The 27,349-nt window shown below is 32.6% G+C and overlaps 1 protein-coding gene across 10 annotated transcripts in view; it reads left to right on the top strand.

Annotated features, from left to right (window-relative positions):
- The window catches only part of celf4 (CUGBP, Elav-like family member 4), a 195,527-nt gene that overhangs the window by 143,971 nt on the left and 24,207 nt on the right, over positions 1–27,349 (top strand). For 7 of the 10 annotated variants that reach the window (XM_056446136.1, XM_056446137.1, XM_056446140.1 and 4 more), the window contains exons 3-7: positions 10,089–10,137; positions 21,004–21,132; positions 23,236–23,315; positions 23,411–23,551; positions 25,637–25,775. In XM_056446136.1, the coding sequence (XP_056302111.1) occupies positions 10,089–10,137; positions 21,004–21,132; positions 23,236–23,315; positions 23,411–23,551; positions 25,637–25,775 (538 nt within the window). The remainder of the gene's footprint in view (positions 1–10,088; positions 10,138–21,003; positions 21,133–23,235; positions 23,316–23,410; positions 23,552–25,636; positions 25,776–27,349) is intronic. The other 3 variants (XM_056446139.1, XM_056446144.1, XM_056446145.1) reach the window with 1 other exon arrangement.

The raw sequence follows: 27,349 nt of genomic DNA on the forward strand, positions 1-27,349 counted from the left end.
AGACGGGTCATTTGGTGGTGTTTTGAGGGGATGCTGTGCGTATTTTGTGCGCTTGTATTTGTGTAAACGTACAGGAGGCTATTTCTGCTTCTACTACTCTTCTGTTCCTTTGTGTAAAAGGTTTGGCTTCTGTGAATGTGTGATGTGGAGCTCAGGGAGGCTGGGTTATTTCGTTTTTATTTATTTTTTTTTTTGTGCTGCTCAATGCTGCCATCTTGCTGTGGCGGGTGAAAGTTCCTCCAGGGGTCTCTGGAAGCACAGTTTGGAAGTAATGTGGAAGGCCTGTGGCGCAGCACAATGACAAATGTCTTCAAATACCACATTATGTTTCATTCAGCTCAGTTTTATGACATGTGGTTTAATGTGCGCGCAAGATCTCATTCAACATGTATCTGTCAGCGTCACCAGGGGAATCTGAGTGTGTGTGTTTTTTTTTTTTTTTGCATGTCCTTCTGTCGAGATACAAGGCTGAGTGTGTGAGAAACGCTCTCTGAATTTTAATATCTAATTTTAATTATAGTAATTATTATTATTATTATTATTGTTTTATTTTAGTTTGTTAGTATTTTTAATTATTTAGTTGTTACATTTTTAAAAAGACTGTGTACTTTTGATGACTGTATGGAAATTCCAAAAAGTATATATTAAAATTAAGCTATTGAGTATAATAATATTTATTATTATTATTATTATTAATATTATTATTATTATTATTATTATTATTATTAATACCACTTATTATTATAATTTTTTTATGTATATTCCTGTTTTTATAAGTATAGAAGTATTATAAGTTTATATTTGCAAAAATGCAGTTTCACAAAAATATTAAGCTATAAATTTAAAATTGATGTTTCAAAATTTACAGTTGTGAATTGTATTAATAAAATGTTATGTAGGAAATAAGAAATTCATGTTTTAAAATTTTTTTTACATTTTTTTTAATGCATTTTACACTTATTTTGCATTATTTCTGCTTATTATTGCTAAATGTAGATCAGATTTAACATAAAAAACATATTTATTAATTTACCAGAAATTTTCATCCAAACTGACTTTAGAAAATCTTAGAAAGTTAAATGAATTATAATATGATCTAAAATAATTATAATTTAGAAAAAAAACTCTCCACTGTTTGTATAGCTAAATGTTCTTGAAAATAAATACTAATTAGTAAATATAATCAGATTAATTACTAATTAATATGTATTTAAAATGTACAATTTTAGTGGAATATGTTTTGATTCATACATTTTAGAGCTTTTTTCTTAAGATCAGTTTTATTACAAAGTGTATATTGGGTTGCTCCGAACAGGATATTTATTATTATTATTTTTATTATTTTTATTTTTATATATATTCCTGTTTTTATAAGTATATAAGTATTTATAAGTATATACAGTTGAAGTCAGAATTATTAGCCCCCCTTTGAATTTTTTTTTCTTTTTTTAATATTTCCCAAATGTTTAAAAGAGCAAGATTTTCACAGTATGTCTGATAATATTTTTTCTTCTGAATAAAGTCTTATTTGTTTTATTTCGGCTAGAATGAAAGCAGTTTTTAATTTTTTATAAAACATTTTAAGGTCAATATTATTAGCCCCTTTAAGCTATTTTTTTTCCATAGTCTACAAAACAAACCACAGTTATACAATAACTTGCCTAATTACCCTAACCTGCCTAGTTAATTTGCCTGATTAACCTAGTTAAGCCTTTAAATGTCACTTTAAGCTGTATAGAAGTGTCTTGAAAAATATCTAGTCAAATATTATTTACTGTCATCATGGCAAAGATAAAAAAAATCAGTTAATAGAAATGACTTATTAAAACGATCATGTTTAGAAATGTTGAAAAAATCTTCTCTCCGTTAAACAGAAATTGGGGGAAAAAAAAAACAGGGGGGCTAATAATTCTGACTTCAACTGTAAGCATTTATAAGTTTTCATATGCAAAACTGCATAACAGTTTCACAAAAATATTAAGCTATGAATTTAAAATTGATGTTTCAAAATTGACAATTCTGAATTGTATTAATAAAATTTAATGTGAAAATTGAGAAAATCACGGTTTTTAAAAAATGTAAAATATTCTTTATGTATTTTACATTTATTTTGCATTACTTCTGCTTATTTTTTGCCAAATGTAGACTAGACTTAAAATAAAAACATATTTATTAATTTATCAGATATTTTCATCCAAATTGACTTTAGAAAACCTTTATTAAATGAACCATAATATGATCTAGAATAATTATAATTTAGAAAAAAACAATCCACTGTTTGTATAGCTAAATGTTCTTAAAAATAAATACTAATTATTACATATAACCAGATTAATTGCTAATTAATATGTATTTTAAAAGTACAATATGTTTTTTAGTTTGTTTATTAGTGTTATTTTAGCTCGGTATGTTTTTGAATTATGATCAGTTTTAAATCAATTAAGATCAGTTTTAAAACAAAATGTACATAATATAATAATGATTTTCTTTTTACATTAACTGTAAGCTCCTATAAAATGATATTGCAATAGGAAAAAATATAAAATCTTTATAATTCAGTTAGAAGTTTTTTTTCTTAACTTTTAAAAGTATTTTGATGACTATAAGCACATAAAATCTTCACATTAGTTATAATTTAATAATAATGTTAAAAAATAGTTAATTTAATTCTTTTTTCTATACTTTTTTTAAGATAATTTGAATAATCACAACCACATGCAAACATCATTATATCAATTGAAATTTGACATTTTTCTTATATTAGTTTATTATTATCTAAAACATAAAATATATAAATATATAATATGAATATATAATATAAAATATATTTAAAACATTATAATAAGCATCATTTTGTGAACGCACAACATGATTCACCCAGGGAATGGCAGTCTATTTTATCCATGTCTTGTGTGTGGTTATAGACCATTTTGAGGGATGTAAACAATAACAATGGTGCTAACGTGATTTCTGTTTCGCATTTTTCATTTCCATAGCTTCAGAGAATCCCAAAATGTCCACATATTGATAAATAACATTATGATAGCTGTTTTAACATTAAGTTATGATTGAATGGCCTCTTGTTACACTGTAAAATCCAAAAAGTTAAGGTAACTCAAACCATTTGAGGAAACCGATTGCAAAAAAAACATATAAATTCAAAATCTAATCCTAATGAGGACTGTGAACTTAATCCATTTGAGTAAATGAAGCAATTTGAGTACTGTAAAATCCAATAAGTTAAGGTAATTCAAACCGTTTGAGGAAACCGATTGCTACAAACCATTATGAGTACTGTGAAGTACTGTAAGTTGAAGTAATGAGGTACCTAATAACTCATTTCCTTCAACACTGAGTTCAAAACTCTTTTCAAATGAGTAGAATTAACTTTCAGTCAATTTTGGGTTGACTACGCTTATTTTATTTAATAAAGTTGTCTGTTGGGTTTTACAGTGTACAGTTATGAAGTAGTTTGACAACAGGCAGAAAATGTTCATGGGCCAATAACATCACCTCATTTAAATGGTCTGTACGTGTGTGTGTGCATGCGTGTGTGCGCGTGTGTGTGTGCGTGTGTGTGTGAGAGAGAGAGAGAGAGATTCTGGTTGGGGGAACACAATTAGAACACATAGCAGAGTCCATTTGTGCCATTGGGAGGAAAACATTAAAATGTATGTGAGTAGAAGCCTGCTGGGAGGCCAAGATTGTGCACGTGTGTGTGTGTGTGCGTGTGTGTGTGTGTGCGTGTGTGGCTGTGACCTTGCTCTGCTCCCCGATCTATGTCAAAATCTCTCTCTCTCTCTCTCTCTCTCTCTCTCTCTCTCTCTCTCTCTCTCTCTCTCTCTCTCTCTCTCTCTCTCTCTCTCTCTCTCTCTCTCTTCTCTCTCTCTCTCTCTCTCTCTCTGTTTTCACTATTCCCTCCGCCCTCACTATCAGCAGCCATGGTAAAATAAATAATGCATCAAAACACATTAAAAACATTAGCCGGGCTTTACTGCCAATAAAAGAGGAGGAGGAGGAGGATTCTGGGGATGGAGAAAAACGCGGAGTGAGTGATCAGGTCTGAACTTTATGAAGTGTGAAAGTCCTGGACTAAATCCAGACTCCACAGGTGTGCTGACCAGGTGCACTGTGGGGATTTGTTTTTCTCTCTCTCTGTAATGAGTCACTGCGAGTCCACTTAAATATGCGGATGGAGGATGACTTTAATAAACATAATTGGTCGTTTATTGGCATTGCAGAGCTTTTTTTTTCTTTATTATTAGTTTATTGTAATTATGCATAAGCAAGGACGAGCGCAGAGATGAACATGTGACTTTTATACGCCTTTTTAATACCTTTATACACCTTCAGATGTTCTTTGCAGCTCTCATTTATTCAGGTTTATTTGTTGATGTATATTTATGTTTTATAAGTATTTATAAGGGTTTTTTTTTACATTTTGACGTATAATTATAAGGTTTTTACATGTTTTGAAGTATAAGAATACGTTTTTTTATGTTTTGAATTCAACCATTTCAGACTTTTTTCTTAAAGAGCCCCTATTATGGGTTTTTGAAAATGACCTTCCTTGCAGTGTGTAGCACAGCACTAAGGGAATGAAAACATCCAGCTGAGGTTTAAATCTGAAACTGCGACGTCTTTAAAACTATTGATTCTTTAACGAAACAGTTGATTCAGAGTCGAATAAAAGAATTGTTTTGGGTTAGGATTGTTTGCCTGAACATTGATACAGTACATCACCAAATATGTAGTGCCAGATCTGGTAAAAGGAACGCGTTTTCACTTCAGACACTAGCGGAGGCACAGGGGATCACGGGAAGGATCATGACTTGAAGATGACGATCACTGACAGCTGGAGATTCAGCTGCAGGAAATAATGGCCACTGTAATACCACAGTATAGCCAACCTAGTGCTGTGTTTGCTCCTGTCGTTTTTCTGATTTTTGATACAATAACCTACGCTGCAACACGGGACTCACCAGCCATTTGCTATTAAAGGAAGGAGCACCAGAGACTATTATGTACAGGATGTTGATAGGGACTTTGACCCAATCCCAATTCTATTTTTGTACCCCTTCCCCTTCCCCTTGACCCTTAAAAACAGTGTGAAGGGAAAGGGCTTCAAAATTTACCCATAAGAAATGGGACAGCACTAGAACATCTGCACACGTCATCATATGTCATCGCGATCTCTTGCTTCTTGTGAGATCAGACGATCACGACTGCTGTAGTTATTCCAGTTGTGTAATTTTTTTGGTATTTATTTTCAGGAAATCACTGAAGGCATATATTATGTTATCAGAACGATCTAACATGGCAATAAGATTGTAACTATACTGCGCATTTACACAGTGGCCATATTCATCTATATAAACACACCAAAAACAACATTAACATTATAGCAGACACTGTAAAAAGGTCCTTCCCAGCCACTAGAGTTTTCTGACAGGGTATTCCAGTGTCATTGAGTGTCATAATGTTGTGGGACTGCTATACAGTACTCAATTTTTTAAGTTAAGTGGTTGTAAACAATTTATTTGGGCTGAATTTAAACAAGCAAATTAAGTTGAACTTTACTAAATGTGATTTGTTTGTTCACATTTAACATATATAAATTATTTGCAACAATTTTGCAGTAATAATTTTTTTTCAGTAAATTGGAAAAAAGCATGCATCAGTTTCACACAAATATTAAGCAAAAATTCTAAATCTATTCATATAATTCAGGAGACTAGTGTAAAGACGGAAAAATCTGCACATTCACAAAATGTATTGTTAGAAATGAGAAAATCAGTTTATAAAATAGAGATTTTGTTTGTATTTTACATTTATTTTGCATTATTTCTGCTTATCATTGCCATATGTTGACATTTAATAAAACATATTAATTTATTTATTTACTTATTAATTTATTCATTATTAATTTAATCAGATTCCTTCACCCAAAACGACTTTAAAAGATGCGATCAAACAGTCAATTATGTTCCTGTTAGTTTTTTATTATTATTGTAAACTTCAGCTAAAAAAGACATTAACCACATTTGATCAAGCTTTCTTTTTATTTGATTTATTGAAAAGGCAGATCATGTTATTTTCATCTCTACTCTTTAATTAAAAATAAACGGTCACGTCCATATTTATAAAAAACAAAGTAATAATTAAGTAAAAGTAGCAGAAATAATAATGATGCAATTAAACTGTAAATAAAATAACCTACACATCTTGCCATTAAAAAGATTTCATGTGAATAAAACCTCACACACACAATTTAACAGGAGCTAAAGAATATTTTAGTTAAGCATTTGATTAAACTGACCTGTACTGTACAGCACTATTCAGCTTCTTTCTTTTATAGTTGAAGAGTCTTCATTATCAAGGACTTTTTCTATTTGTACAGTCAGAAACAGTGTTACGCGAAGAGTTGCTTGTAAAATCTACATGGCAGATAATTGTCAGCGAAGGGACCTGCTGTGGACGATCGATAGAGAAATGGAGTTTGTGTGTGTGTATTTTTTTTTTTAGGCCAATGCCCTGTCTGTCTGTATGTCTAGCTGAATGGTACGGTCCCGTTCCTCTCTTCTCCTTCCTGCTGGCACCGTGACAATTGGCATTATTAAAAATTGATTGCCGCAGACCGTTCCATAGCTTACATGTATTATTGAGCCGGAGTCAGTCGGGAATCTGCCACGAGTGAAGGAAGCAGAACGAAACACTTTATGATTGTGAATGTCTTTTAGCGAGACCTCACACACACACACACACAGTCGCACACATTTCCATTCATACGCATAAACACAGATGGATGCAAATGTGCTTGTATAAATGAGATGTATACCGTGTTGAGTGTTGCTCAGACTTGTGTTTCTTTGAATATTTGCCTCTGGATTGCGCCGTCGTTCTGACAAACGCTTGCCTTTTCCATTTGGAATACGGTGATTGTTTTGCAAAATGCATTACTCTACCAGACAAAGAATATTTTTAAGTGATAATGAATTGCATTGCACCATCTCTCCAGCTAAATAATGTGTTGAGATATTTGTGTGTGTGTGGAATATTGCATAGTGAAATAGCTGTCGCTCACCGGTTATGGTGGTAATTTAAATTTATGACCTTCTATTCTTTGTTATTTTCTATAAATAGTATGAAAAAATAATAATCTGTGCCTGTTTCATATGCCAGGGTGGATCTGTTGTATTTGTGTGATATTGTCAAGCATGAAAGAGCAATCATTTATGAATATTAAGTCCACATAACTCAATTAATGTCACTTTCTTTTCACTATGTTATTTAAACTGAATTAGTGTTGGAACGTGTAGCCAATTCTATGTGTGTTCACTAAAAAGGTCAGGAGAGTATTTTCTTCAACGCCAAAAATATTAGTAATTTAATAGATACAAATGAATAATTCGATAACAGAGCTCTGGGTTACACCAATGCAATGCAAGTATTACATTTGGAAGGTTCGCAGTAATTCTACATTTCCCTGACTCCAGTAATTATACACAGCTGATATTAAAAGGTGGAGTTTTGGTAGAATTCGTCACTTGTCAATCACTTGGCGGTTACACCCAAACATACTTCCTCTTTCTGCAACTCTTCTCTGCATACTAAAACTGAACAGTTAAATGCATATGTTTTGAGGCCTGATTGACCCCAATATAATTTCTGTCTATAGTAAACCTTGCGGACATTTAGCTCTTGGAGACTTTAGATGCATTTAACTTCCCTGCTCCACAGGTAGCCTTAAACAAGAAGTGAAGGTGATTTTTGCTGTCAGCTGCATCTCCTTGTGCAAACATGCTTAATTAGCCTATCACACTTAGTGAAGAGGTTTGCTTAATCTATCTCTAGGCAATACATATATTTAATAAAAGTAAAAGCAAATAAAAAATAAATTCCTATTTCCCAACACAAGCAATGCTTGGGTAGATATTGTGGTATATAATATGTTTTAAAATACCAATATAAAATTGATTATTTTATTATGATAAAGGAATGCGTACAGTATTCTTCTTTAGTTTATTATTTTAGGTTTTTAAAAGAAATTTAAAAAAAAACATTTTGAAAATAATTTTTAATTACTTTGGATTTGTACAAACATTATCATATTAAATATTTTAAATGCAGTTTTTGAATTAACGTATTTAAGCTTAGTATCTTTTTTATTTTAGAAGAAGTTTTGATAACTGTGATAACTATGGCGTGTAAATATGATCCAATAAAATCATTTATTTTAGAATTTTATTATAGAAAATTATTATTTTTTATATTTTTATTCATTCATTCATTCATTTCTCTCGGCTTAGTTTATTTATCAGGGGTTGCCACAATGGAATGAACCGCCAACTTATCCAGCATGTGTTTTACACAGCGTATGCCCTTCCAGCTGCAATCCAGTACTGGGAAACACCTATGCACTCTCACGTTCACACTCATACACTACGAACATTCTAGTTTATTCAATTCACCTGTAGCGCATGTCTTTGGACTGTGGGGGAAACTAAAGCACCCGGAGGAAACCCACAACAACACGGAGAGAACATGCAAACTCCACACAGAAATGCCAACCGACCCAGCCGAGACTCGAATCAGCGACGTTCTTGCTGTGAGGTGACAGTGCTAACCATTGAGCCCTAGAATATTATTGTTTAGTATAATTTGATTTTAAAAGAAATTCTGTTTTTGAAAGAACAATCATTTTTAACTTCTTTTGATACAAACATTATCATATTAAATATTTTAAGCGTAGTTTATAATTCATTTGGAATGAACATATTTAAGCTTTTTTTTTTTTTAGAAGAGTTTTTGATAACTTTGGGCATGTAAATATTGTGTAAATATGATCAAATAAAATTATTTTTCAATAGAAATAGATTGTTTTTTATTTTTATGTTTATTCTTTTATTTTTAGAAAATTGTTCAATTTGAAACAATACATTTTTTAATTAAAATTATGTCCACTAATTTTGCTTTAAAATGTTGTTTTACACCCAGAAAATGGCATTTGCTGCTTGTTCAAACAACTTATTTAATATGAGCAGTTTTGGATTGTTTTTTGAGAACTTAATTGTTTTATGTTTAACCTACTTGTAATTGTGTTGGGGAAAGTTACTTTTGAAAGTAATGCATTACAATATTGAGTTACTCCCCAAAAAAGTAACTAGTTGTGTTAATTTTATGGAAAGTAATACATTACGTTATTTTTGAGTTACTTTTTCACACCTGCCTGAGGCTTGATCTCTTTCAGAACTTGCAGGTATTCTTCTTTTTTAAAATAGAGACCTCTGCATTTCACGACACACTTTATAACCTACACCTTCATTTCTCTTAAAAAAAAACTGATAAAAAATTGAACAATGTTACCTTCGAAAAACTTCCTGATGCAATGAATGCCGTAAACACAGATCAATTAAAGTTTAAAGGAATGCATTAGCTACTTTTGTAATTTTGTCTTATTAGTTCAGTCAAATCAATGTCCATTGACACTATAATCCCCTTTTCTTCCATCTGTTCAGAATAATGAGAATACTTCCATCACAGAAATGTAAGGCTGTGCCATCTTGGTTTCTGTCTGTTCCCGCTCATTCTCCATTGAGTGCGATTCAACATGATTACACTAATTTTAATTCAGCAAGCTATTTTTAAAAGCAAATTAATTAATCTAAAATGGAACTCGAGTAACACATTTTTATTAAAAAGTAATGCGTTATTTTACTCATTACTTAGAAAAGTAATATTGTTACATTGCTTGCGTTACTTGTAATACTATACGTCACCCCCAACACTGGTTAGGACAGCATAAAGCAATTGTGTGGAACCCCTTATTTTTTTACAGTGTGTATGGGCATTTAAACTTCATCACGTAAACAATTTTTACTAGAATGTTCTAGAATCTTTAATCTTGCTGCAAAAAAAGAAAAAAAAAACATCGACAAGCAGTTTTACTGACACTAAGCGCAAAAAAAAGTGATCATTTCACAAGTTTTTGCGCTCAGCTGCAAATCTAATGTCTTCTCTTTTCTCTTTTTCCCCCCTCTCTTCTTTCTGTCTGTCCTGTCGTTTCCTCGTCTCTCTCTATTGCACAGATGAACAGGCCAATCCAGGTGAAGCCAGCTGACAGTGAGAGCAGGGGAGGTAGATTTACACTTCTCTTTTTTTATTCCATTCTTCCTTTTCTATTTCTCCCCCCACCGTTCTGTCAGTCTGAATCAGTGTCTCCATTACCGGTGGATGTCCCTTCTTAAGTGTCACATATAATCACGCACCTCGATGAGAGCCGACAGTCATACAGGGCCCCAGAGGATCTTGGGACGGCCCCCACACGCCTTACATAAGCGCAGGTCACTCCTTTTGTTTCGTGATTACCCTTCACGGAGGTGCTGCCAAGAAACTGTTCTCCGAGTTTTACCGTTTTTGATGCACATAAAGACATAACAGTTTTTTGTGGCCGCTTTTGTAGGACGGAGTACAAAAACAAATCTCCGATTAAGTGCTTTTGAAATTGTCAGTGGGAAAATAAGTGTGTATTTTATAAGAACTTTATTATGACATCATAAGAACTTGAAAACGTTCCATTATGGCAATATAGGAACTTAAAAATGGTTCTGTATGCAATAGAAAACCCTAAAAGCCTTGTACTTTGATTTTATAGAAATAGAAAATGTTCATCAGGTCATCAAATGTTCCCTTGTGACATCATAATAACTTAAAAAGGTTACACTTTAACTTCACAGAACTCAAAAGTTATTTTATGAAATTAAAAGAGCTTAAAAATGTTGCACTATGACATCATAAGAAGTTCACTGTTACATAAGATTTTAAAAACGTTCCATTATGACATCATAATATGTTCCACTGTTAGGGTGAAGTTTATAAAGGTTCCACTATGACATCATAAGAACACAAATACATTCCACTGTTATATTATAATAAAAAAAGATTCCATTATGCCATTGAAAGAACTTCGAAATGTTCCACTGTGACATTCGTATTTTAAAAGGTCTGTCTATGACATCATAAGAACTTAAAACATTCCACAGTGACATTGGAATTTTAAAGTGTTCCATTATTCCTTTAACAGAAATTAAAAATGTCCACTGTGACATCTGGATTTTAAAAAGTTTCACTGTGACATTGTAAGAATTTTTAAATGTTCCACAGTGACATTGGTATTTTAAAACATTCCATTATTCCATTAATAGAACTTTAACATTTTACACTGTTTATTTGGAATTGTAAAAAGGTTCTATTACTGGATCATAATTTGTGACATTATAGTTTTAAAAGGTTCCACTATAACTTCATGAGAACTTAAAAAGAACTTGGAAAAAGTTCCACTATGACATTGTAAGAATTTTAAAATGTTCCACTGTGACATTAGAATTTTAAAAGGTTTCATTATTCTATCATAAGAATCAAAAAATGTTCCACTGTGACATTAGATTTTAAAATGGTTTTACTATGACATCATAAGATCTTAAAATGTTCCTCTGTGACATTAGAACTTTAAAAGGTTCCATCAATAGTACTTAATGTTCCACTGTGACTTTAGAATTTAAAAAGTTCCATTATGATAATATAAGAACTTAAAATGTTTCATTGTGACATTGGAATTTTAAAATGTTCCATTATTCCGTCATAAGAACTTAAAATTGATCCAGTTAAATTGATTTTTTTTTTTAAATATTCCATTATTCACCAATAAGAACTTAATTTTCCACTGTTACATTGGAATTTTAAAAAAAAGATTCTATTGTTACATCAAAAGAACTTAAAAACGTTTCACTGTGAATTTTAAAAAGGTTACACTATGACATCATAAGAACTTAAAACATTCTATTGTGACATTGAAATTTTATCATATTCTATTATTCAATCATAAGAACCTAAAAATGTTACACTGTTTCATTAGAATTTTAAAAAGGTTCTATTATTGAATCATATTATTTTAAAAATGTTTTACTGTGACATTAGAATTTGAAATGATTCCACTATAACATCGTAAGATCTTAAAATATTCCAGTGTGACTTTAGAATTTGACAAAGTTCCACTAGAGCATCATACACTCAGAAAATAATTTTTGCAGCTTGTTCAAACTACTTATTTAAAATAAGCTGAAACAACGCAATTCTTGAGATTTTTTGGGGGGGACAACTGTTCAATTCACTTTGATTTGTAACAACATTTAAGTTAACTTAATCAATTTTTGTTGAAACAACATAAAGGAATTGTGTGGAACCCAGGATTTTCTACATTGTAGGAACTTAAATCATTCCTTTATGACATTAGCACTATAAACATTCCATTATTCCATCAATAGAACTTATAAATGTTCCACTGTGACTTTAGAATTTTAAAAAGTTCCACAATGACAACATAAGAACTTAAAACATTCCACTGTGACATTAGAATTACAAAATGTTCCATTATTTGATCATAAGAACTCAAAAACATTTAAATGTGACATTAAAATTTAAAAAGGTTCCACTTTGACATCATAAGAACATAATGTGACAAGGTTTTGAAAACGTTCTATTATGTTATTCTTAGAGCTTAAAAGGTTTCCAATATGACATTATAAGAACCTCTAAATGTTCCACCGTGACATTGGAACTTAAAAAGCTTCCTCTATGACATCAAAGGACATTTAAAATCTTCCACAGTGACATAAGAATTGAAAGAGGCTTGCACTAAAGCTTCCAATACATGACATCAAGCTTAAAAGTATTCTACTGTGATTAGATTGAGTCTGTTCCACTCATTATTTAACAAAAACTCGGACTGAAAAGCATATATGTTTGTTTCTTTCAACCATTTATTCATTTGTAAGTGGGTGCGTGTGTTCATGAGTGATATGAGAATGAGTTTCTGTGTGTTTTGCCTGTGCACGTGTGTGTATGAGTAGTCTGGCAAGAATGAGTTGGTCTTTTTTTGGGTCAGATTTTTCAGATAAGCGTGATTGATGGAGCCACAGACAGAGTGAGACACACACACACACAGGACAGCTCTCCTTTCTTCTGTCTTTCCTTCATTTCACGCCATACGTTCCTTCCTCTAATTGAGAGCGTCTTCCTTTACTCACACTTGACAGATCAATTGTCTTCATTGTGACGGACAGCTGAATTTATCCCCCTGTTAGCCCTGTAAAAATGCAATATATGTCCCAGCAAAGCCCTCGGATTCCACCGGCAAAAGCGAGGCGCCGTCCTCCACACATCTATTCACTAGTCATTTAAAGCGAAACACGGGATGGAGAGACAGAGCTAAAGGTCAAAGTGGGAAAGACAAGGAAATGAAGTGAGAGACGCAAAGACAGAAAGAGACTTGAAGGAGAGTTAGAGGGATGCGGCGGTGGTCATCAGAGTCAAATCAGGATGGATATCAGAGAGAATGAAAGGAAACAGTTGGAGATAACTAAAGAAAAGACTTGTTCTTCCAAACAAAATAGCTTTTGGAGTGTGCTATACTATTATGTGTGTGTTTGGTACTGGAGAAACTGTGACATGAAACGATCAGATGTCTGTTTTAAACAAAAAACCTGGAAATATTCTCAAACCCTGAAATTATTCCATTTTGAATATTTGTTTATTGCCTGAGCAACAAGGAATTGTAGTTAGTTAGTTAGTTAGTTTATATAGCAATTTGTTTACAACACAACATTGCTCAAAGTGCTGAACACAATCACTGCTTATTGAAATAAGTCCTACATCACATACATAACAATTAAAACATAAGGCAAACCCGTCAACATTAAAAAGGCTCAAATGCTAGAGAACAAAGACGCCGTTTCAGAAGCTTTTTAAAACAGATAGAGTTGGAGTGTGTCTAATGTGGGGTGGAAGCTTGTTCCAGAGTTAACAGCAAAAGCCCGTTCACCACTTCGCTTACACCTGGACCGTGGTACAGAAAGAATAAACTGATCTGAAAACCTTAGTGACCTACCAGGATGATATACATGTAGGAGATCTGATAAGTAAGGTGGTGCCAGATCATTTAAGGATTTAAAAACAAAAGTTAATCATTTAAAATCAATCTGTGACCTATCAGGCAGCCAGCCCAGAGAGGAAAGAGCTGGGGATATATGCTCATACTTGCGAGTCCCTGTCAGAAGTCTCACAGCCACATTTTGGACTAACTGCAATCTATTCAGGGCATTTTGACTAATACCCACATATAAAGAGTTACAATAGTCAAGTCTTCCCAATATTAAAACTTTTGCCACAAGTCTTAAATGGAAAAAAACTGGATTTAAAAACTGACTTTAATTGTTTGTTAAATTTCCGATCACTATCGAACTGAAACCCTAGGTTTCTAACAGCAGGTTTTTGATAAGTTGATAGCTCACCAAAACTAATAATTCCAGAGTGGCAGGATCGCCAAACCAGGCCAGCTCAGTTTTTTTCCTCATTGAAATTTGAAACATTTGACGACAGGCAGGTCTTAACCTCGATTAGACATCTCATGAGGGAGTGAAGGCCATTTTTATCATTATTTTTAAAAGGAACATAAATCTTGTAAGCAAGAAATGTGTTCCAATCTAGTGATGTCATTTTTAAGTTCAAAACATATTTATAAAAATGCTTTACATTTCTTTGAATCTTTTTCTTAATTACAAAAAAATTAAATGTAAAACATATATTTTGAAGTGTATTTATTATTATTTTTTTTATTTATTTTACATCCATGAAAATATGTTCCATTTCTCTGAATCTTTTTCTAAATTACAAAAAAGTAATGTCAAATATATTTTAAAGTGGACTGATTATTTTCAATCAATTCTTATCGAATCATATCTTTTATTTACCTAAATCATCTTTTTTTAATTGAAAAAGGCATTTTAAATGTAGAAAATTAGAAAAAATATATATCCATTCATAAATACATTTACAAAATGTATGAATTTATTAGACATTTTAAAACTTATTTTGTACTTTGTAAACTAATTTAATAATTTATTGGAACTTGTTAATTATTAATATTGTTTATTTTACTTTTAGAGCTTCATTATTTATGTATTTTACCTTTATACCTTTAATCCTTTTCACTTTAACTAATTCATGAAATGTACAATTTAAATGAATACGAGATTATTATTTATGTTACTTTTATACTTTTACCTTAATAAAGCATAAATAAGCATCTTTTTTATTATTTGTTTTACATTAATACATTTTAAATAACTTTATGATTCATTTAATTCCTAAAGAAAAAGCTTATTTAAAATTAAATCTTTAAAATGCATTTTTTTAACAATAGACCGATATAAACTGCTCAAGAACATAAAGGGAACACTTAAACAACGCAATGTAACTCCAAGTGTTTAATTATTTTTGAGCAGTATATTTCAAATCAATTCTTAAATCTAATTTTATAACAATCTAATTATATTATTATTTCTTTCTTTTATTATATATTTATTATTTATTCATGCCTTTGATACCTTTTGACTCAAACCTTCTTCAGGTTGTTGATGATTTGTCTTTACATTTTCTCCCTCTCAATTTACATGCTGTTTGATTTTCAGCTAAACACAAGCATATTCAGTGACATTACTCTGTGTGCGCGTGCATGTGTGAGTTTGTGTGCGTGTGTGTGTGTGATCCTGCATATTCTCATCCCACTTGTAAACATTCCCTTCTGTGAGACCGAACTAGAGATTAGTCATGTTGACTGGACAAGGACAGCTTTTCAGAGACACATATGAACACCAACACATGAACAAACACACACTCGTGCACAATACTGCTCATTAATATCCATCATACACACATGCATTATGCAAACCCAACATCAAACACAACATTTAGTTGCTGAAAGCACATTTTTATAAAATCATTTACAGTCGCAGTGTACAAAAGGTCAGAGAACGATATTAAAAGTGCAGAAATTGCTAATCTTCTCAGCGGTTGGCTAAATCAGCAGACAAATCTCCTTTATTGTTATTTTACTTTTTATGTGTGTACGATTTTATTTTGTACAGGACAACCCCTTGCCCAACAACTTAACCCCTTACAGATGAGGGTATAAAATAATATAAAATAATAAAAATAATACAAAATAAATAAATAAAAATGTATTCAAGTTACATTGTGTTGCATTGTAGCTATCTCAGACTGCATTGGTGACAGGTTAATTAACCTCTAAATGTACATATATAAATATCTGAAAACTATCAGTCTTCAGTTACAGACATGCAGTCATGGCAAATGTCCTTAAATATAGACATGCTGTGAAAGAGAATTATCTTAATATTGATCAAATATAAAAGTATAATAGTGTTGCCATAGTACCATATCTCAAGGCTAAAGTAATCATCTTTATTAATAACTTGAATTTATGAGATGTGCTACTATAGCAACACTAGCATTTTTTAATATAATATTAATATTGATATGGCAACGCAGTGGCACAGTAGGTAATGCTGTCGCCTCACAGCAAGAAGGTCGCTGGTTCGAGCCTCGGCTATGTCAGTTGGTGTTTCTGTGTGGAGTTTGCATGTTCTCCCTGCATTTGTGTGGGTTTCCTCTGGGTGCTTCGGTTTCCCCCACAGTCCAAAGACATGCGGTACAGGTGAATTGGGAAGGCTAAAATTTTCTGTAGTGTATGTGTGTGAATGATTGTGTGTGGATGTTTCCCAGAGATGGGTTGCAGCTGGAAGGGCATTCGCTACGTAAAACATATGCTGGATAAGTTGGTGGTTCATTCCGCTGTGGCGACCCCAGATTAATAAAGGGACTAAGCAGAAAAGAAAATGAATGAATGATAATATTGATATTCTTAGATTTTTTTAAGTAGTTACAGTTGAAGTCTGTATTATTAGCCCCCCTGAATTATTAGCCCCCTTGTTTATTTTTTCCCCATTTTTTGTTCAACGGAGAGAAGATTTTTGTTCAACACATTTCTAAACACAATAGTTTTAATAACTCATTTCTAATAACTGATTTCTTTTATCTTTGTCATGATGACAGTAAATAATATTTGACTAGATATTTTTCAAGACACTATTATACAGCTTAAAGTGACATTTAAAGGCTTAACTAGATTAAACAGGTTAACTAGGCAGGTTAGGGTAATTAGGCAAGTTATTGTATAATGATGGTTTGTTCTGTAGCCAATCGAAAAAAATATAGCTTAAAGGGGCTAATAACTTTGACCTTAAAATGTTTTTTAAAAAAATTAAAAACTGCTTTTATTCTAGCCGAAATAAAACAAATAAGACTTTCTCTAGAAGAAGAAATATTATCAGACATACTGTGAAAATGTCCTTGCTCTGTTAAACATTGTTTGGGAAATATTTTAAAAAGAAAAACAAAATTCAAAGGGGGGGCTAATAAATCTGTATATTATGTCTGTGATTATTTACATTATGCCTTATTTTGAAAAATAAAAACAATCGAAAGTATGAAATAATATTTTACAGTTTGATTTATTCACTTTTAGTTCACTATATTCATATTAATTTATTAAAAACAATAGGAGTTGATAACCATAGTGTTTTATGATAGTGTTGCCATAGTACTATATCTAAATTAGGCTAAATTAATAATTGCCACAGTACCATAGGTACCATATTTATTAATAACTTTAGCTTATGAGATGTGGTACTATAGCAACACTCTAATATAAATTAATATTATTATTCCTTATATAAGAAGAAGAAGAAGTAGTTCTTCTTAGTAATATGTATATATATTACTTAGTAGTAATATATATATATATATATATATTTCTAAACATTTGGTTTGGGAGCAGGTATTATTTACATAATGATTATTTACATTATTCCTTATATTGAAAAATAAAAACACTATGGAGTATGAAATAATATTATACAGTTTGATTTATTCACTTTTGATTCACTACTTCATATTTATTAAAAACGATAGGAGTTGATAACCATACAAAAGTATTTAACATTTTTATTTATGTGAGAGTATGTTAATATTTTATAATAAACATATATTCAGTTCAAGTCACCTTTATTTGTATAGCGCTTTTACAATGTAGATAGTGTCAAAGCAGCTTCACATAGAAGATCATAGTAAACTGAAACATAATATATATATTTTCAAAACATTTCATTTTAAGAGCTATTTGTGGGTTAGTCTTATTATAATTTTAATATTCATGTTTTTTAGGAATGCATTGATAAACCTATTAATAAACTTTTTTTAAATAAGCGTGTGTGTGTGTGTGTGTGTGTGTGTGTGTGTGTGTGTGTGTGTGTGTGTGTGTGTCATATCCAGTCTAATTCCCTCTGCTCCCTATAAATATGTTTTTTTACTCTGTGCCTTGTCTTGAGTTTAAAACATGTAACATTGACACAGCAATTACAGCCTAATAAAACCCTGAAACAATAGCGCTTTTGTTCCCCTCACGCTGATGTGTAATTCAATAATGTCTACATAATCTGATAAATAAGAGCACAAACAATAAACAAAGACTCCTGAGGTGGCAGAATCGACTAGGCGAAAGGTTCTCCACAGATTCCTCGCTCATAAACTCATTTCATTATACAGTAGCACCGACGGGCTTTCATACCGCCGCGCCGGATTTACACACAGAAAATTGTCAATTAGGGTGGATAAAAAGCATGCATTGTGGGATTGATAGAGCCAACGTCTTTGAAGCGCTTTTAGTTATCGTCAGACTTTTAATACATTGGCTGTTGAACTTTGCAAGTGGCCACTTTTAATCACATTTTTGTTTTCACAGAGTAGCTTGTTTATTTTGTATAGAATTAGAAATTTGAGTCATCTTAGATCCGCTAAAAGGTCAAACTTGACCCTGAACATGACTGTAGTTTTGATATATGGCTTAAAAAATACTTCACAAAGAAATGTCTGCAGTCATGTGATAAATAATTAGACTCATCAACTAAAATAGTCTGACTTTATTTATTTTATTCACGCACATTTCATTCTAACATTGTTATTTTATTAAAATAACAAAACACAAGAGTATTTTTATAATCACAATAGTCAGATTGACTGCACACATTTTAGTATTCGTTAATTTTTTTTCTGTGCCTTAGAATATCAAAGCTTTTGTTGCCTCGCAATTTTCTGCTAAAAGAAAACTTCCTGATTGGCAAAAACTTCACTTTACTTCAGACATGTCTCTCAAACTTTTAACTGTGACGTTTTGACTGGACTGGGTAAGATGCGCACTTTCGATGGCAATCTAGTGACTCATACACAACTTTAGATATTATATTATCGAAAAAAGGTTATACTTTTAGAGTAATGGCTTCATTAAAAATGACGACAGACATTCAACGCTTAATTCTAAAATCTCAATAGCTTTGAATGCAAATTTGACAGGACAAAAATGTGATTCGGTACTGTCTTATTTTGACCACTATGACCATTCATAAAACAGGCAAACGACTAAATTATTAAACTCATTTAAGAATATTAGTTAAAGAATTCTGGTAGTTTCGGTGTTAAAACAGAAGTGGTGTGAAAATAAAAACATTGTATTGGTCAATTCGGCTTGTTATACACTCTAAAAAATGCTGGGTTATTTCAACCCAATTCTGCATGTCATATGGACTAAACCAACTGCCAAGTATTTTTTTTTTCTTAAATTTATTAAAAAAATTCATAAAGAAGGCTCCACCAAAGCTCCAAAAATATACATTTATTAACTTATAAAAGCTCTCACAAAGCGTGTGATGTTTCAAGCACACCGGCTCTTCATCAGATGCTCGAAACGTCACACTTTTTGAGAGCTTTTTTAAGTTATTTACTTATTTAGTCCCAGGGCCAGTTATATTGAAGCTGATATTTAGCCGCACCATATTGGTGTTTCGTAACATCTAGTTTCTATGAGGTGGGTTGTTAGCCCATAGCTCAACCCCCAACCTGGAGGACCAGGACATACAGTACACTACAGACAATTAAGCTTACCCAATTCACCTACAGCACATCTTTGGACTGTGGGGGAAACCGGAGCACCCGGAGGAAACCCACGTCAACATGGGTAGAACACACAAACTCTGCACAGAAATGCCAACTGACTCAGTCAGGACTCGAACCAGTGACCTTCTTGCTTGCACTTTCTTAAGCTAATAAATGTATATGTTTGGAGCTTTGGTGTTGCAGCCTTTATGAATTTCTTTGTAATTTTTGTTGTTTAGCCGAGCACCCGTTAAGATTGATGTGTGTGCTTCCGTGCATTTTTTTAAACTAAATTTATAGGACCATGTTTAACCCAATGTTTGGGTCAATATTTTACCTAATTTAGTTTTAAAGAACCCAGCATTTCTTAGAGTGTAGATAGACAATAAATGTCCCTTTTTATTAGTTTTAACAAACCATTTGTAACAACAGGAGCCTGTAGTGACTGCTGGAGACTTGGGGCTCATTCACAACAAATGCTTCTATTCGTCTAATGGTTTGGGGAATAAAAAAGCATAAAGCACAAGGGTATCTGGACTAGCAATGGAACGATAACCAGTTTCAAGATTTACTGTGGTTTGAAAAAGTAATGGTTTTAAAACCGCAAAAAAATTCTGTCATAGCGTTCGTACAGTGTTTGTTTTTTTCCCCACTTTATTTATGACAATTTTATTGAGTTTTTTTGAGGCTACAATATCTCCAGCAGCAAAAAACCATTCACGTCAAAAACCCACGATTCAGCAAACATCTGAAAAACAAATATCTTGTGCATCAACAGTTGTTATTCTGATTGGTCCACTGCTGTGGAACTAACAGTGATGAGCAGCCCTGCGTGTGAAAGTTGAATATCTTTTAACTTGACAGGGCATCTAAAAAAGTAGTGCTCATGTGCATGGGGCTTCAAAAGATGCGAGATGCGAGCCGAACAGTCACACTCGTCCATCAAGTGCATCTACATTAAAAAACAATCGAAAAGTAGCGGGTTGGAAAGGAAAAACGCATTCTGTGTGAACGGCCCCTTTGAAGTTATGCTGAAAGTCTGTTGATGTTAAATGCTGTTTTGTGTAGTATGTGAGGATGTGTCTGTGTTTGTTTCAGAAGACAGAAAACTGTTTGTGGGTATGCTGAATAAGCAGCAGTGTGAGGATGACGTGCGGCGTCTCTTCGAGTCTTTCGGCAGTATTGAGGAGTGCACCATCCTCAGAGGACCTGACGGAAACAGCAAAGGTTTTACTACATTCACTCTCACTTTATACACTCAGTGAAGATTACTGTAACATTGATGAAGATTTTGTCTTATGTTGCGTTTTATTATGATATAAGTTCTTTTAAAAGTGCCTTAATAGTGCTTTCCTACATAAATTAATATACTTAATATTAACCTATTTTGTGGTTATTCATTACAAATATAAATGGTGTGTGTTACTAAATTTTATTTAGTAACTTATTAATTACTTATTATTTCTATATCTTATATCTGCTATAAACAACCAAGGAAATGCACTTACATAAATTAAATAAATAATCTAAAATGGTATTCTAGAATTAATTTATATTATATTATGTAAAACATTATGCTTTTCAGTTATTTTATTATGAATATAAATGAGTATTTCAGGTTTTTATTATATAATTTGAACACACTATTAAATAATAGTAATTATATTAAAAAAACTTAGTTATTATCATTAACTATAACTAAAACAACAACACTCTGTTTGGTTTTATATATGGTTTTTATCAAATGTAACTTGTTTAATAGAGAAGGCGCCCAAAGAAATGATTTTCAAGTTTATTTTAATGTAAAAATATGTATATAATAGCTAAGCAGGGCTGTGGTCAGTACAAGGTCAATATCTAAAGAGCTAAAATACTGTTTCTAATTATATTTAATGGTTTTATAATTAGACATGAGGTAACTCTTTATTTTAAGGGTCCAAAATAATGCATTAGTTAAGCAATAATTAATGGTTAATTTGTTCACAATTAAGCATTGGTTAAAAACAAAAGCACTAGTGTTTAATGGTTAACTAAATATTTTAAGGGATCTGAATTATGCATTAGTTAATCTGTTAATTTGATAAGCCATATAATATTTCTTTTATTGCTTGTGTAAGTTAACTGACAAATAATTCATTGTTTAATTACTGCTGTGTTTTCAATTATATGGCTACAATAGTGGATTAAACACAGTTAATAATAATAATTTCTTACGTTTCAATAGCGATTTCCTGGACACTCAAAGCGCTTTACACCAGTGTGCTGCATCCACCTGGATGATGCGATGGCAGCCATATTGTGCCAGAGCACACACCAGCTGATTGGTGGAGAGGAGACAGAGTGATAAAGCCAATTAAGATATGGGCTTGGTTAGGAGGCCATGATGGCCAGTGGGCAAATTTAAGGTTTAAACCCCTACTCTTTTTTTGAAGGACATCCTGGGATTTTTAATGACCGCAGAGAGTCAGGACCTTGGTTTAACGTCTCATCTGAAAGACGGCGCTCACTGAGCAGTATAGAGTCCCCTTCACTATACTGGGGCATTAGGACCCACACAGACCGCAGGTCGCGCACCCCTGCTGGTCTCACTAACACCACTTCCGGCAGCAACCTAGCTTTTCCATGTGGTCTCCCATCCTGGTACTGACCAGGCGCAGCCCTGCTTAGCTTCAGTGGGCGACCATATGAGAGTTGCAGAGAGCTAGCTGCAGTTAAACCACATGTCCTAATAAAGTTTTGTCCATGTTTATAATGGGTGATATTCAGGTTTATTGATTAGAACTAGCTAATAGCTAATTAAGGCTAAAATGTCATAAATTCATTGCTAATAAAGGGAATTTGACCCCCTTATACTAAAATGAAACTTGTATCCACATTAATTATAGCACTTATTGGGGAATATTCAAGTTTATTTGACTTAAACAAGCTAATATTTAAGGTTAAAGTGTCATTAGTACAGTGTTCTAAATAGTGTAGTAAAATAGTGAATAAATAATGCTTTTGTTTTTAACTAATGCTTAATTGTGAACAAATTAACCATGAATTAATGCTTAACTAATGCATTATTTTGGACCCTTGTAATAAAGTGTTACCAGAAAGGATTAATAATGTCTGAAATACATTTTACTAAAACTATTAAAAACTTAGCAATATATTCATTAATATATTAACAACTACAAAAGTCTCTTTAAACGATACTGAAATAACACTGCATCTGACAAATTTGATGTTTTTTCAAGTCTTTTTTTCTTCCTTTTTTCCAAGATCTGATAAAAGCTTGAAAGCCTCCAGAAAAGAGACTCAGACGTGTGTGTTTTTCCATGTTTTCAGGTTGTGCGTTTGTGAAGTACTCCACTCATGCAGAAGCTCAGGCCGCTATTAGTGCTTTACACGGCAGCCAAACCATGCCTGTGAGTGCCAGAACATCTGATCACACACTTCTGTATCATTAGCACATTTAAAGCACAAACTATCCTCATTCTGTATGTGTGTGTGTGTGTTTCAGGGCGCTTCCTCCAGCCTGGTGGTGAAGTTTGCAGACACAGATAAGGAACGGACCATTCGACGCATGCAGCAGATGGCCGGTCAGATGGGCATCTTCAATCCCATGGCCCTGCAGTTTGGAGCGTACGGTGCCTATGCACAGGCAAGAGCTTCTACTGTTTCGCTGAGATTACACACCATTCCCAACATAACTGCAGCCACAAAATCTGTCTGTTATACAATGTGCATGATATGATTATTACAGTGTCCTCCACTAAAGCTGCCACCCTTGGACAATATGAGCAAAGAAGGCTACAATAATGGTGGTGGTGTTTGATTTTTGCTCAAAATATAAAAAAAATATATACAGTTGAAGTCAAAATGATTAGCCCTCCTATGATTATTATTTTTATGTATATATTTCCCAAATGATGTTTAACAGAGCAATGAATGTTTCACAGTATTCCCTATAATATTTTTCTTCTGGAGAAAGTCTTATTTGCTTTATTTTGGCTAGAATAAAAGCAGTTTTTAATGTTTTTAAAACCATATTATGATCAGTATTATTAGCTCTCTTAAGCTATTTTTTTTTCAATAGTCTACAGAACAAACATCAATATACAATGATTTGCCTGATTACCCTAACCTGCCTAAATAACCTAGTTTAGCTTTTATATTTCACTTTAAGCTGAATACTACTATGTTGAAAAATATCAAGTCAAATATTAATTACTGTCATCATGGCAAAGATAAAAGAAATCAGTTATTAGAGTTGAGTTATTAAAACGATTGTTTGATCTTTTGATCTTTTTTTTACTCTTTTATTAGTAAACTTGCTAATTTTTTTCTCATTTTTATTTATTTTTCTCTCAGAGGGTTAGTTTGTTTTTAATTCATACATTTAATTTATTTTATTTTGAGGGGATAGTGGGAAAATAAGAAAACTAAGACTGTCTGTCATTTTTCTTATCATATACTACTATGTATTGTCTTGTTAAATACCAATTTTAAAAAATATTATCTTTAGAAATGTGTTGAAAAAATCTCACTGTTAAACATGTGGGGGGAAAATACAGAGGGGTGAATAATTAAGGTCGGCTAAGCATTCTGACTTCAACTACATACTAAAAGCACAGCACAGATTTGTCCAAAAAATGTTAAATATATACATGCTCACAATTATTGGCACCCTTATGAACTCATGAGCAAAATATTTTTGAAGTTTATTACTGTTAATACTAGTTTCTTAAAACAGCTGGGCGAACAGGAAATTGTCATCGTCTCATATTTAAACGGCTTTAAATATGAGACCAAATTCATTCTGTATAAGTAAAAAACAGAGCTGTGATTAGCAGTTAATGGTTGTTAAATAAAAAAAGGGGGGGTCTAAAAGAAAATTCCATTCAACTGTAAAAGCGTCTTTACACAGCAAAGACGGCACAGAAAGCTAACATGATGAGGCATACATTTTCAAAAAAGTGTATTTGCACAAACTGTTAAATGCTTTACTGCAGAAGTTAGTTGTGTCCACTGAGTCAGAAAGTCTCTAAAATCGAAATCTGACATCACCACTAATTATTTGAAATGATTTTAAATAGGGAATTATCACTCAATTCACAATTTTGGTTTTTCAAAAATTATCAAAAATATGAGCCGAAAAAAGGCTATGCTAGGGCTAAAAGTAAAAAACAGCTCAATATTCCACACTGTGGATATTCCACGCATGTATACGTATCAATGTATAAACTGCACTTGTTAAACTGAAAAGCAAAATCTACTCAAATAACTCACCAACAGGATATTTCTATATAGTATACTTGTTCCTGCTGCTTGCAATAGTGTTATTGTGCTGTCATGGCAACACTGGTAACATTTGTTCACTGTCAGTAAATTGTTTACTATCAATACAATGTGTTTATATTATTGGCTTGTGTTTTCTTTTACATCTGTATTATTTAAAAAGTTTTCCAGAATCACTTGATATTATTTCATTAAATAATAAACAGTTATTACAAAGCAGTTTCAGTTTTGGCAAAATGCATCCAGATTTCAGTTTTGACCCAGAACTTTTATTTTGGTGCATCCCTAGTACCAAGAAAAAGCCTCTGCTCTCATGCAAAAACAACTCAAACTGCAGATTTTGTAAAGAGTTTTTTTTTTCCACAGCCTTCTTTACTCATATATTGTGTGTGTGTGTGTGTGTGCATGTGCGTGTGCGTGTGTGTGTGTGTGTGTGTGTGTGTTTCAGGTTCAGCAACAGGCAGCGCTGATGGCATCGGTGGGTCAGGGTGGTTATCTCAGCCCGATGGCTGCTTTCGCTGCCGCACAGATGCAACACATGGCCACCATCAACGGCCTCCCCGGGGCTCCCATGACCCCAACATCAGGTGAGGAAACACACACATACACTCACCGGCCACTATTTTAGGTACACTTTACTAGTACCAAATTGGAGCCACTTTTGCCTTCAGAACTGCCTTAATCCTTCGTGGCATAGATTCAACAAGGCACTAGAAATATTCTTCAGAGATTTTGGTCTATATTGACATGATAGCATCACGCAGTTGCTTCGACGTGTTGCTTCTGCAGACCTCGGTTATAACGAGTGGTTATTTGAGTTACTGTTGCCTTTCTATCAACTCGAACCAGTATGGCCATTCTTCTCTGACCTCTGGCATCAACAGGTATTTGCGCCCACAGAACTGCTGCTCACTGGATATTATAACTTTTTCGGACCATTCTCTGTAAATCCTAGAGATGGTTGTGCGTGAAAATCCCAGTAGATCAGCAGTTTCTGAAATAATCAGATCAACCCGTCTGACACCAACAACCATGCCATGTTCAAAGTCAGTTAAGTCACCTTTCTTTCCCATTCTGATGCTGTTTGAACTGCAGCAGATCTTCTTGACTATGTCTACATCCCTAAATGCAGTGTCTGCCATGTGATTGGCTGATTAGAAATTTTGAATTATGAATTATGAGGACACAGCCCATGTCCTCGTAAACCACCTTAACAAAGTAACACCTAGGTCATATACCCACATCATTATACAAACCACATAATCAAGTATACAAGTACACACACACATTTCCAGACTGGATGAGGTTCTGCTTCAAAGTCTTAAATTATTCATGGCTATAATGTTTTGCTTTAAGTTGTAGCATAAGTGCTTATTTTATTTTTGGCAAGAGAGACACGTGGTTTATACAGGCATGCTCTGTGGATTAAATTTGAAATTGATGTACTATATCAAATGCTTATATAGGTGAGTGTGTGTGTGTGTGTTTGTGTGTGTGTATATATATATTTATATATGATTACTTTATATTGATATAATGAGTTAGATGCAGTCTTGAATTTTTAACAGGCTGCAGTGCAATAACTAATAAAAATGTGAAAAATATGTTTTATTAATAAATCATTACAAAAGCAGTTATCGTATAAATAATATAATAATTATTAATATCTTATACAATTAATATAATATAATAATTATCAAATAAATAATGGTAAAAACGTTAAAAGCTATAACTTTTTAGATTTATTACTTTACATTCAGAAATTAATTTAACAAGATTAAGTTCTTAAGTAATTAAAAGTATAAAAAAAAATTGAATGTTAACAATAATTTAGAAAATAAATAACTTGCGTCATGTGAAAAGGAAATTGGTATTTAAGCCAGTTAAATTGTATGTTTTTATGTTAATGTTATGTTAATGTTATGTTTATGTTAACTTTTTTCATTCACAAAAATTGTAATAAAATGATTCAAAATTGATTTTTTTTTTATGCACCACTTTTACCAGACTAATGCCGAGTTCAGACTGCACGATTTTCAAAGTAGTGGAGTCACAAATGTTTTCACACTGCATGACTATCTGGGGCAGCATTCAGTCGGGCTGTGTTTACACTGTAGGATTGATAGATGACAGGGGGGTTCACACTGCATGATTTTACAAT

The sequence above is a fragment of the Danio aesculapii genome, chromosome 21, assembly GCF_903798145.1.
Source record: "Danio aesculapii chromosome 21, fDanAes4.1, whole genome shotgun sequence".
Classification (NCBI taxonomy): Eukaryota; Metazoa; Chordata; class Actinopteri; order Cypriniformes; family Danionidae; genus Danio; species Danio aesculapii.